We start from the raw sequence: 13,573 nt of genomic DNA on the forward strand, positions 1-13,573 counted from the left end.
CTTTCCTTGCTTCCTGGCAGCATGGCCTTGAGCAAGGCATTGAACCTGTTCGTGCGTGTTTTCTCATCTAGAACACAGAGTCATGCTTGTCTGTTTCAGAAGGCAATTTTGTGGTATTGTGATGTTTTACATGTAAATCACATGGAGTATTCTTGTTGGGTCCATATTCGGTTCTCAGTAGGCGTTTATTTTTCTCTTGAAATCTTTCTCCCTTACTTTTAGTCAGTGCATATCTCTTCATCTTCACTGATAGGATTGTGTAGCTCAGGTGTTCATCTTCTCCCATCCACGCACCTCCAGGAGCCTCAGATCAGGCTCCCATTCCTACCCAGGCCCCATCCAATTAGTTCCCCATACCATGGTGACAATGCTCGGCGAATCACATCCCTCCGCAACATGCAGAGGTCCCCTGGAGCAGCAAGCACAGATGCCCACTCAGACTGTGTGCCAGGATTTCTATGATGGCTTTAACGGCACGGAAACAGGAGGAGTGGCAAGGCTTATGGTCCCCATTACCCTTTACACTCTGGGCCTTCATGCTGAGCTCCAGGGGTCCTCTAGGGCAGCTCTGGGAAATGCACCTCATCCCTTGGGCTGTGTGGCTTCTATGTCTTATGATTAGCCAAGCACCAACCTCTCCCTGCTGTGATCTGTGACTGGCTTCTCCACTTCTAATCCAGCTTCCTGCTAATGAGCCTAGAAAAGCAGTGGAAGATGGTCCAGGTATTTGGGCTCCTGCCACCCATGCTGGAGGCCTGGAACTCCATCTGGCATTAGCCTGGCCCAGCTCTAGTTGTTGTGATCATTTGAGGAATAAATCAGCTGGTGGAAACCAGCCCCTCCCACCTCTAACTCCTCCTCTCCTTTGCTATTTTAAACAAAGAAATCTTTTTAAAAATATGTTTTGTCATACAATGGAACAATATGCTTTGCAGTCGTGAAAAGCAATGAAGTGCTACCTCATGTTACAACCTAGATTAACCTTGAAGGCAATATGCTAACAGGAAGAAACCAGACACAAAAGGTTACATCTTGTATGATTCCAATTTCATGAAACATTCCTAAAAGGTAAATCCATAGTGACAGAGCAAATTGGGGTTACCAGGGAGCAAACCTCTGACAATGGGCAATAGGAAATGATTATTAATAGGTATGAGGTTTTCTTTCAGGGTACAAAAATGATCATTATTTCTGGTTGGCAACAAGTTGAGATTTCTTTATGCCTTCCCTAGCCCATCATTACCTCAATTTCCTTTCTCTAGATTTGCTGGAATCTTCTTTCGTTGACCCTGGCTGGCTTTTCCCTTTTCTCTTAGAATTTTCGCTCATCTATTAGCATTTTAAATTGACACACAGTTATTACACATATGTATGGGCTGCAGCGTGACATTTCAATACATGCATATAAACTGTATTTATCAGCTGAGGGTAATTGGCATATCCTTCACCCTGAACATTTACTATTTCTTTGGGGAATATTCAAAATCCTCCATACTAGCTATTTTGAAATATACAATTAATTGTTGTCAACTCTAGTTATCCTACTGTGTTTCAGAGCAGCGTATCATTTCTTCTCTACGGCCTCACCTCATTCCTGTTAACCCTCCCCTCTCCATTTCTGATGTCATATGTATGCGGTATTATGTGCAATTGAAGAAAAATGCATATGACATATGTGTGATATCATATGCGTAGGGTATAATGTGCATATAGTGTGACATGCTTACAGTATAGCATGCGTATAGTATAATGTGCTTACAGCATAGCAGGCATATGCTGTAATATAAGTATGTGTGAATGTAAGTAACATATATATTAGGCAACATATGTATGAAGTGATGTGCATATGTTAAAATCTGCATGTGATACAGTGGTGCATATAGTCTAAGATAAGCATCATGCTATGATTATGATGGGTTTATATATGATATTATACGCTTATAATTCATTATGCATATGATACAATGGTACATATAGTCTAGTGTGCATATCATGCAGTGTGCATCATGATGGGATATATATATGATTGTAAGACATACATGGTGTGATGGTTGTATGATGGAGTGACGCACACAGTATGATTCACCTGTTTACTCATCGTTTCTCTATTCCTTTATTCCAACTCAGGAGGCAACCTTTCCAAACAAGACTGGACCATCCAGTGGCCCACCACGGAGACAGGGAAGGAAAACAATCCTGTGTGTACTCCAGAGCCCACTCCGTGGATTCGCACCCATCTTTCCCAGAGCCCCAGGGTCCCATCCAAGTGCGTCCAGCACTACTGTCACACCAGCCCCACACCTGGGGCCCCCGTCTACACCCATGTGGACAGGCTCACTGTGGATGCCTACCCAGGCCTCTGCCCGCCACCGCCATTGGAGTCAGGCCACCGTTCCCTACCACCATCACCACGACAGCGGCACACAGTCCGTACTCCACCTCGCACCCCCAATATCGTCACCACCGTGACCCCACCTGGCACGCCACCCATGAGGCGGAAGAACAAGCTGAAGCCACCAGGAACACCGCCACCCTCCTCCCGGAAGCTGATCCACTTGATCCCAGGGTTCACGGCCCTGCACCGGAGCAAATCCCACGAGTTCCAGCTGGGTAACCGCGTGGATGAGGCCCACACACCCAGGTGAGTACAGTGGGGAGTGCCTGCGGGCCAGGGGAGCCTGGGGCTGGGAGGGGCTGTCTGGTGGCTCCAGGAGCCGTCCAGCTTGGGGTGGCATGGAATGTACATCTGTGTCACGATTCCAGTCTAAGCAAAGATGGCTTTCTACTGAGGGTTTTGAGAAGATTAGAATAGAATTTCTTAGAATTGGCTACATTTAGAAATATTATTAACCCTCTAGCATATGGGCTGGCTTCCTATACTGAAAAATAAAGCGCATCAGAGCACATTCATGTTCGTTTCTTATGCATGGATTGTGTTTGCTCTTGACTGACAATGGCAGAGTTGAATGTGACCCCCAAAGCCAAAAATAATGACCTTGAGGCCCTTTGCAGAAGCCAGCCAACCCTTCGGGAGAGGAGCCTAGTGCTACCCCTAGAAATAAGATAATAAGTTGCATATTTAACCTTTAATTTTTCAGTAGCTGCATTAAGCAAGAAGATGCAGTGATGCTACTTTTATAATCTGTTCAAGTCAGTAATGTGAAAATGTTATTTTGATATAAAATATTATTACTGATACATTTAACTCAGTAATGTCAGCATAATATTCCAACATAGGGGCAATGTAAAGTGTGCTTTCTGAGGTATTTTGTATTTTTCTCATATGAAGTCTAGTGAGTACTTACATTGGGTTTTCTTCACTGTGGTAGAATACTGGAGAGGGGTTACCTGTGAAGCAAAGAGGTTCCTTTAGCTTACAGTTTAAGTTCAAGATCAGAAGGTCCCCAGTGATTGGCCTGTAGTGAGGGTGGTAAATGGTAATGCTCCTGGAACTATATGGAAAAGATCTCTTGGTAAACTAGGAAACTGGAGGGGATTGGGCATGGCTCAGGCTTTATAGTTTTATAATTTAAAAGTAATTTTAAAAAAATGTATTGGGAAAGGGATAGGGAGAGAGAGAGAGAAAGTTCATTTGCTGTTTACCCCCCACATATCTACAGCAGTTGGAATACAGCTGGGGCTGGAGCCAGAAGCCAGGAGCCAAGAAAATAATCCAGATCTCCCATTTGCAGGGCAAGGGCCTGGCTAGTGCTTGGGCCCCTGGTACTGCCTCCTGAGTGCTGCCTTGCAGGGTCTGCATGGGCTGAACTCAAGAGATAGGGCTGGGAATCCAGCCAGGCACTCTGATGTGGGATGCGAGAGTCTGTAACTACCAGGTGAATTATTTTGTCCCTACCCAGGCTTTTGTAGTAACCCTCTAGAGAGACCATCTGGGGGTACCTTCCACCCGTGCCCCTCCAACCTAAGGCCTACCTGCTAAACACAAGAACTGGTTGTTTCCATCCTCTTCATACCTTTAATGTATGACCCTTGGGGTTAGAGTCCTGCATGAGTTTGGAGAGCCAGCCATATTTAAAACATAACATAACAGTATCTAGGGGTGGAAGGAAGTGGTCAGAAAGCCTGCATTGCTAAGGCAACAGGGCCTGCGGTGTGACACAAGACCCCGGGGTTGGCAGTCTGCAGCATTATCCACAGTCACCCAAAGTTGTGCATCCATAGAGGATGGTAAGCAAAGTGTGATCTATTCATACAATGCAACATTACTCAAACTTGAAAGGAAATTCTGACACCTGCTAGAACATGGATAAACCTTAGAAATCGTATGCTCTGTGAAAGAAGGCGGTCCCCAAGTAACAAATCATGTGTAATTCGTTGATGGGAGGGACCTGGGGTAGGAGGACAAGGTGTTATTGTTTAATGAGTGCAGAGCTACAGTTCTGGAGGTGGGCAGTTATGATGGCGGCACAGCAGTGTGACAGTACCTAGTGCTGCTTCCTGGTCCAACTCAGAACGGTTAAGATGGAGACTTTGATGTCATGTCTGTTTCACTACAGCCAAGCATTTGCCGGGATCCCATGAGCCCGAGGTTGGCAAACCTTTTGTGTAAGGGGCAAGATAGAAAATATTTTAGGATTTGTAGGCCTGGGCTTTCTTTCACAGTGACCCAGATCTGCCCTGGTAGCACAAAAACAGCCACAGATGGAAGATGAAATGTGAGCACGGCTGGGTTGTAACAGAACTTTAGGGATAAAAACAGATTTCTGCGGTGTCCTCAGCGCTGTTGGAAGCTGGGCTCTGAGTGGAGGTACAGAGTGGTTTTGCCTCCCAATACTGCAGGGATGTAAGTGACTTGTATTGATCCATGCAGCTCAGCTAGCAGGTGAGAGTCTTTCAAAGCAACTGTAGGAAAACACAGTGAAGTGATAAGCTTATCTGGGTATAAGCCATTTTTGAAACCCGTGCGTAGTGTTTTGCTAGTGCACATTTTCCAGTAAGCTTTTTAAAAACTGCCCAGAGAATGCATGTTTGGGACCCTAGAGGTTTAAGTGGAAGGCATGCTTTTCTGATCTGAGGTGCGTTGTTTTGCTTTGTGTGTGTGTGTGTGTGTGTGTGTGTGTGTGTGTGTGACAGAGAGAGAGGGAGAGAGAGCCGTGCCACAGTGCATTAATTTGTCATTGTTGTAATGGAATTCCTAAAAAAAGAGGTTTATTTTGTCTTGTAGTTCAGGAGGTTTAAATCCAAGATCAGGCCCTATCCTGATGGTTGATTGTAGTCAGATCACCTGCCTAGATCCTTTCCTAGTTGGATCAAGTTTCTACTGGGTTGGACTGTGCCTTGGGACCATAGTGAGCCCAACATCATGGTGCCTGGGCTTTGGAGTATTAAAGATAAATGTCTGAGACAGGCAGTGGGACCCTGGGCAGTGTGGAGAGGGGAAGTGAGGGCACAGATGAATTCTGATCAGGTAGCTCAAAGAATGCTTCCCAGTGGGGCTGATGTGTTGACTCAACTAGCTAATCCTCCACCTTCAAGCACCAGCATCCAATATGGGCGCTGGTTCATGTCCCACTGGCGTCACTTCCCATCCAGCTCACTGCACATGTTTGACCTGGGAAAGCAGCAAAGGATGACTTGAGTTCTTAGGACCCCCGTGAAAGACCTAGAAGAAGCTCCTGGCTTCTGGCTTCAGCTCACCTCAGCTCAGCTCCAGCAGTTGCAGCCATTTGGGGAGTGAACTGTCAGGTGGAAGATCTTCCTTTCTGTCTCTCTTTCTTGCTGTAAATCTGCCTTTCTAATATAAAAGAAAAAAAGAATTCACGGAAGAGGCATTTGTTGAGTTTCGACTGTCACACTGATAGCCTCCGACATTTGCCCTTGGTCTGTGCCTGGCCTGTTCTTGCCAGGAGGTAGCCTTGTGACCTTGGATTTAATCTCAGTCCTATCTTTTTCATTTTTGGGTCAAAGGGGTTGGAAATTGTTTGTGTTACAAGGTCTAAGGTCATGATCCATTTGTGGATGGAGTCATCATTTGAATGGGCTGTGGCCAACATTTAAAAAATGAAATAGATTTAAACCAGAAAAGCAACTTAGGACATATTGCCATGTGTCCAGGTGAGTATTTGTGGACACTTGTTTCAGGTATATGTGCACATTACACAAGAGTACTTCAGACAGAATTAGAAGTAAGACTTGGGAGCAAAATTAAAAAAAAGAAAACAAACCCATGCATAATTATTTCATAGTATGCATTTTCTATGGAATTTTTTCTTTTCTTTTCTTTCTTGCTCTTTCCTGCAAGGTTTGAGTTCATGTTCAGAATCAGAAATCCACACAGTATAAAGTTCAGCTTAAAACAAGCTTTATTAGGAGAGTTCCTGGGCAAGGTTCACTGGTCCCGACAGTGGTTCACTGGTACAGACAGCAGGCCAGGGAAGTCGTGACCAGGGGACATGAGGGGTTGTTTTGATTGAGGGGCTGTAAAGGTGGGGTTTGGGGGACAAAGGAATGTGCCTTCTGGAGCTTTACAGGCTCGCTTTGACCTTGGTGGGTCCACACATCACTGCAGGCCCAGCAGGGGGCTACCTGGTGCAGCCTTATCAGCCACCCTTCTCAACCTCCTCCTAGGCTGCCCCTCACCCAACTTGGCTGGGCCTTACATTTTCTCTCTCTCTTTTTTTCTTTTTGAACTCTTCAACTGGACAGACTTGATTCTAGATTTTTCCACATCTGAGAATTAAGTAGGTAAGAAGGTTTGAGAATCCAGCCCTTTCTCCTGTGGAATTCTGCCAGATCTTTCTAGAACATTCAGTCTTCAGCTGTGTTTCTTCCATGCTGATTTTTTTCTCTTCTTCAGCGCCCCCTGGCCCTCTTGGCTCTGGGATCTGTTACACATCAGCAGGCTCCACTCCACCTTCAGTTACCTCTAATGCTGGGAAGGGTGATTTAGAAGTCACCGGACTCTCTGGAGAGAACCAGCATGTTCCAGAGTAGTTGGTGCATTCCCAGGGTGCATATTGGCAGGAAACTAGATCAGAAGTGGAGGCAAGAATCAGATGGAGCAACTTAAACCAACCCAACGCTGGAATCACATTTTCAACACATAGAAGTTCTGTATTTAAAAAGGAATTCAATTGTAATTATTTTGGGAGAGAACTAACTTTTTAGAAGTAATTTCTGATTATAATTTTAATTATGGAAAGTCATAGCCTGATACATCTTTATTTTGAAAATAGGAGAAATTTAAAATGTAAGCAATGAGAGGTGAAATTCTACTTTCTGCTTTCCGTAAGAAACATGGTGGCTGCTGTGAAAACCCTGGTAATGATTTTTTTTGGAGTTTCTACTCATGTTTGTGTGTGTGTAAAATCTCTGGTTCCCTTTCTTCCTAAGTGCAACCACCCCGTCAGCTTTTACTGATGTGACTTGCCTTCCCTAGTCCTGACCTTCTTACCACGGACGGCTTTTAGACATTCTAGAATGTTCCTCAGTGCTTTGGGATCACAGTCCTGTCCATGTGTGTCCTGATGACCTGCACATGTCTGGGACAGGTGTGTCAAAGCCCTCAGCTGGGCTGTGAGCAGAGCCACAGAACATGAACTTCAGCATTAAAAGATGAGTTGACTTTTGGTACCAAAAAAAAAGGGGGGGGTAATCTCTAAGAAGTTCATGGTGGAGTGGGCCCTGGGTGTGGCAGTGAAGGCACTGCTTGGGTTGCCCACCTCCCTCATCAGTGTGCCTAGGTTTGGGTCCTGGCTCTATTCCCGATTCCAGCTTCCTGCTGGTGAGTACCCTGGGAAGTGGCAGGTGCTGGTTTCTGTGACTGAGTCCTTGCCATCCTCGAGGGAGACCCGGATGGAATTCCCAGCTTCTTGGTGTCAGCCTTTCCCATTTCTGCCTCTTATGGGCATTTGAGGAATGAACCAACAGATAGAAGATCTCTGTCTCTCAAATTAAAAAAAAATAGTTCCTGGAAAGTATATACTATGAAAAAGTTATATGTGAGTTTAAAAATTTTTATATACACCCCCCCAAAAAAACCTTATCCAAACTTCCCTATTTTTAGGAACTTTTTGAAGTATCCTCATGTCCACACACAAACCTTACTGTGTTCATTGCAGCTAATTCAGATTTCCTACGTAGCCCAGGCAGTATCATTTATAGTTTATATGAGAACAGCCTTTGCTTAACACATTCATTATGTAAATAAGATTTCAGGAAGGATCTTTTTTGTCTCTTGTAGCAAACTAATTATGTCGGAGCACTTAAACTCACTGGCACATACCTACAGATCATTGTGCTAATTATTGCAGTGAGTATGAATGGATTTAGGAGGGCAGTGTGGGATAATGAGCCTGTGGATCGGATCTCAGTGTAGTTGTTCAAATGGCGGGGCGGGATGCGGGATGCAGGGAGTGGTCTTCTGGCGTGCTCAGCAGCCTTTGCTCTGAGCCCTAGGAAAGCATCCAGACATACTGGGCCTCAGCTTGTCTTAGGGTGAAAGTAGCCCTGGGCATTTCTTCTGTGGGTCCTCTGGGTCTTCTCTCCTTGTGACTTCCCCACCCCAAGTCCTAGTTCAGATAAAGTGCAGGTACAAGGTGATGAGATTCGTTCTCTTAAGTACAGGAACCATGCTAGATTCTGACACAACAGCTCCCGTAAGAGCTCCGTCAGTGGAGCTCCCAGGGTCCCTGGGTTGTAACAGTCACACTACTCGAGGACACCCCCAAAGCTGTGGGCTCCTCACCAAGTATTCAAGTTCATTCCGGGGGCTCCCTGGCCAAATGTAGCCTGCAGATCGGAGCTAGTTCTCCTAGGGGCAGTGTGACCCGTAACACCATAATGAGAGCTAGAAAATTAACCCATTGTCAAATTCCTATGCAGGAGAGAAAGTTGGATTAACCCTTGTTACTCAGCTTCTCTTTAAAAGTATTATAGACTTGCTACCAATGCATGGGCTTTCAGGTATTAAGGACTTGCTGGATTTCTTATTTTGAATTAACAAGGCCTTTAATAGCATCCTATGTAATTTACAGAATCATACAAATATATATATGCTATATAATCTAACTTATAATGGTTTCCTGAGAAATGCAGGCTATGTTTTTGTGAAGTAATGTTATTACCCATCACCAGAAAATTGTATTCAAGCTTTAGTTTTCCATTCTGTGTTGACCTAGTGCCCCTGTCTTAAATTCCAGGCCCCAAATTCTGGGCCAAGAAAACAAGACATTTTGTAAAAGCATGAAACGAATAACATTAGGTGGATGGAAAAGGAAAATTAGATTTGGAAGCAGAGAAAAGAAGAAATTTATAGCTCCAGGCTGAATGCCCATGAGTGGCCAGATGACCATGGCTTGCTTTTTCTACTGCTTTCCCTCCTGCTAGTTGGGTCAACAGACTTCTCTGCTAGTTCTTAGACCAGTAAAGTTCAAGATTGAAATTGTGGAGAAGCCCGTGTCAGGCCTGAACCTGGGCATCATCTTCCTTTGCTCCGTTGATGTAGGATATTCTGTGGGACTTACAGGGTATTAGGTGTCTTTCAGCCCCAGATCTGTAGCCTGGGTGTGATGGCTCCTGGAACACAGAACATTTGGATCCCTGGAGAAAATGCTTTTGTAAGTTCAGAGGCAAAGTGAGCTACCAGGTATTCCATACCTCATTTTTTAGATTAAGAGATTCCCCTCATGTTTAATGGAAGAGGTTGTTGTTATTATCACCAGTTGAGCAAATTGCTTTCCAAAATGCTCAGGACCAGGGGTCTTTGGGATTTTTCTTTTCAGAATTCACAATAGTTATACACATATAATGGAATCTTGGGGGTGAGATCCAAGTCAGCCTATACAATTCACTTACATTTTATCTACACCTTATATGCATAACCTTGAAGGTAGATTTATGCAGTCTTTAAGTTATTATATCCATAAAAAAAGTGTATGCCTTGAACTGTTAGCCTTATGGTGTCATGTCAGTACTCAAAAAGCTTCAGACATATCACAAACATCACCATGTATATGAACATTTATCAATATCCTGGGGGCATTGGATCCAGGACCCTCTGATAGAACCCCAAATCTGTGGATGATCAAGTCACTTTTATAAAATGGTGTATACTCTATGTAACCCTCTATGTAGGTAATGTCATTTTCTACATTACCTATAATATCTGGCACAATGTAAATACTCTGTAAATAGTTGTTGAATTGCCTGTGGAGAAGTGATAAAAGCCTTTATGTGCAGCACAGGTGTTGTGGTCTTTGCTCTCCTTACCCTGGGAACACAGCCAGCCTGGCTGCGGGGCAGTGGAGTGAGGCTCCTAAAGGCACCTTGTACCATGGCCACTGACAGAAATACTGGGCTATCCAAATCGGGGCTAATGAAGATGAAACGTGTTTGTTTCCTTTTGAGGGGTTAGTAGTAAAAGTTGTCCCGAGAACCTGTGCAGTGAATCTGCTGTTATTAGGTCTGAGTGTTCAATTGCTTTGGATGTGTGGTGATTGGCTGATTGTATGGGGTGATGGGAATGAGGGACTCGTGCCCCAGGAAAGCCTGAAGTGAGATGCTGGTAGCAGAGTGTGGTCTCGTTGCTGGTCATCACAGGAGTGGCCCCTTTCAACAGTTCGCACAGGCAGTGCAGAGCATGTCCTAGCCCCAGGAAAGCACTTGTCACCCCCATCACATTTTGCAGAAGTGAAGTGTTGAGCGTGAGCATCCTGTTCACAGTTTTAGACTCAGCTTTCCTCTGTTTTGTAAAAGGGGAGGGATTCTTGATGACAAGGATTCTTTTTCTATTCCTGTCCAGTTTTTAATGATCGCACAAGGTTGATTGAGCCTTCGTTTAATTAGGAGAGAAAAGTCTAGAGCCTCCACCTCCTTAAAAATGTTTTTGACAATATTTCAGACTTAGAAAAGTTTGACTATTATAGAGAATTGCCAAATGTTAATGTTTTACTATAGCAGACTTTACTTTTAGCTATCCATCCATCCACACATCCCTCTACCCATCCATCATCCATCTACCTACTCATCCATCCATCCATCCACCTACCCACCAACCTAGCCATGCATCCATCCCCCTACCTGGTTTTTTCCTGACCTGTTTGAGAATCAGTTGTGGGCCTCATGTCCTCTGGCTCCTGCTTTATTCAGTGTATATTCCTTAAAACCAGAGCCATTCTTTTCAATCACTGTGGTGAAATTCCCCAAATCAGAAAATGAACATCCTTGTATCAAAGCAAATAAAATGCTATTATCTCCAAACTCATCCAGATCCCAGTTGACCTACTAATACCCGTCACAGCAGAAGAAAAACCCAGACCTTGGAATGCATTCAGCTGACATGACCCTTCAGTTTCCTTTGATCTGGAACAATTTTGTTGGTTTGTTTTATTCGGTGGGCCATCTCTCAGTGTCAGCTGGCCTGATGTTTCCTTATTAAATTTAAGTTACACGAGGACAATTTTAGCAGAACATTACCGAAATGATGCAGCATTGTCCCTGGTGAGTCACAGTGGGAAACACCTGTTGAGCATGTAACTTGTTACTGATGATGCTAGTTTGCGTTATTTGGAGGATGGTCTGCCTACCAGACTGCTCCATAATAAAGTTACTATTTCACCCGGAGCAGTGAATAAATGTCCGTGGAAAGATCATTGGAAAGCTATGTCAGGATTCTATTAATGCCCAAAGTTTAGCCATGAGTTTTAGCATTCATTGATGATCCTTGCCTGATCAGTTGTGAATGATGATGGTTTCCAAACGGTAATTTTGCAATGCCATAATTTCTCCCACACCTACTAGTTAGCTTTCCACGGAAAGAAATGGTCTCCCTTATCTCTCTTTACTTTTATCAGTGAAGATTCATGGATCCTTAAAGGTTTTATTCAAAGTTCCAGCTATTCCAGCTGCAATCCAGTTCCCTGCTAATGGCCTAAGAGGTGGAGGCTGACCCAGTACTGGGGCTCCTTCCATCCACTTCATTGAAGCTCCTGGCTCCTGGCTTTGGCTTGGCCCAGCCCTAGTCATTTGTAGGCACTGGGAGAGCAAATTGGCAGTGGAATTCTCTCTTTCTTTCTGTAACTCAGAATTTCAAATAGCTAATATATTTTCAAAAGGACTTTTCCAAGCTGGAAGAGGAGGGAGTGGTATGGCAGCAGTCTCCTCTCCTCCCTGCTTCTTCTTCAGATAGGTGATGAGATGGGTGATTTTCTAAGGGCACCTGGATGTCAGCCTTGTTGGGAATGTGTGCATTGACCTGGTTCGCAGGTAAGTGGGAGCCAGGGTTTACAGGCAGCTTCCTCTGACTCCGTATCGCTTTGCCCTCAGCAGCCATGCCTGCTTCCTAGAGACCATTGACTTCTGCCCAAGGGGACTTTGGGCTTAATCACCGTGACTGCATCTGTGTGCCCATCGGGCAATGACAGAGAGCAGTAAATGAAGACCATATATGGGACTCAAACCATGGTGGGTGAGATGACTCTGGGAAGTGCACGGAGCAATTGTAAGCATTCAAACACCTATGGCTTCTGGTGTTCTCAGCCAAGAAGGGGTGCACTTCTAATGCAGCTTCCATCCTTCCCCAGGCCCCCCAGTTATACCAACTTGAGCAAGTCTCTCTTCTCTTAATGGGAATATGTAGTTCAGATAGGTAAGGAAAGACTAGGGCTTGGGGAGAAGTGTTGAACATGTTTTCCAGCTACAGTTAAAAGACACCTGTGGTTTTGTGATGCTGTGGTTGTCTAGCAGATGCACTTTCCCCAAATCCTCTCTAACTGTCATCCTGCAGGCCCTATTGTTTACGCGAACCAAGGGCTGTTTAACCACAAGTGGAATGATTTGTTTTGCATGGCATTAGTCTCCTGAATGTGTAATTATAGTTACTATTCGTAATGCAGTAAAAGGAAGAACATTCGAATTAATCTCAGGATTGGGGTGCCTGAAAAGAAAGCCTAGTTGTGTGTTCAAGAAAGAGCTGGCTTTCCTGTGTGGGACTTCATTTGCTGAGTGGGATTTATGGTTCCCCTTTATCTTTCTTTGTGGTAATCATGTTGAGTTTTTACTTCTCCTCCCCTCTCTCCCTTTGTTGTGTCACGGGCAGGCGCCAGCCTTCTGGGAGGGAATGTCACTTGGTTGCCAAATTAAATGCCCCCCAAATCTACTCACTGTGGATGGTGGAGCTGCTTCTAGAAGGGAGAAGGCTGAGGCCTTGCTCTTGCTCTTGATGTTTGACCTCTGTAATAGGATTGGAAATGAACCTTTTAGTGTGATAAATGGAGAGACAGAAAGATGCCTCCCAGGGCACCCGCTCTGCTGTGCCTCGGCTTGCAGATGGTAACTCGAGTTAGGGCAGGGCAGCTGCCCAGCTCTTTGATTTAAGATAATGGGGGCCAGGGTGTAGGATGTCCATGTGGGGGACAGAAGCCACCCCGGGGCAGACAGGAATAAGTCTGGAGGGGGGGCGGCTGAGGTCCCAGAAATGCATCCTAACACTGGAGGCCATAGACAGCATAGATTTTCAGAGCCAAGCGTGTGAGTTCAGCGTGCCGACACAAGGTAGCCACAAAGCAGTCTAGGCTGTGCCTGAAGAAGGCACCTCTGTGTTCTCTCCTGGGGT

The 13,573-nt window shown here is 44.8% G+C and overlaps 1 protein-coding gene across 1 annotated transcript in view; it reads left to right on the forward strand.

Annotated features, from left to right (window-relative positions):
• Window positions 1-13,573, forward strand: part of KSR2 (kinase suppressor of ras 2) — a 287,775-nt gene that overhangs the window by 107,915 nt on the left and 166,287 nt on the right. Inside the window, exon 4 of the mRNA XM_040986872.1 lies at window positions 2,128-2,641. Coding sequence (XP_040842806.1) covers window positions 2,128-2,641 — 514 coding nt within the window. The remainder of the gene's footprint in view (window positions 1-2,127; window positions 2,642-13,573) is intronic.

Source organism: Ochotona curzoniae, unplaced genomic scaffold (genome assembly GCF_017591425.1).
Source record: "Ochotona curzoniae isolate NIBS_2020 unplaced genomic scaffold, NIBS_Ocur_1.0 contig_46, whole genome shotgun sequence".
Lineage (NCBI taxonomy): Eukaryota > Metazoa > Chordata > Mammalia > Lagomorpha > Ochotonidae > Ochotona > Ochotona curzoniae.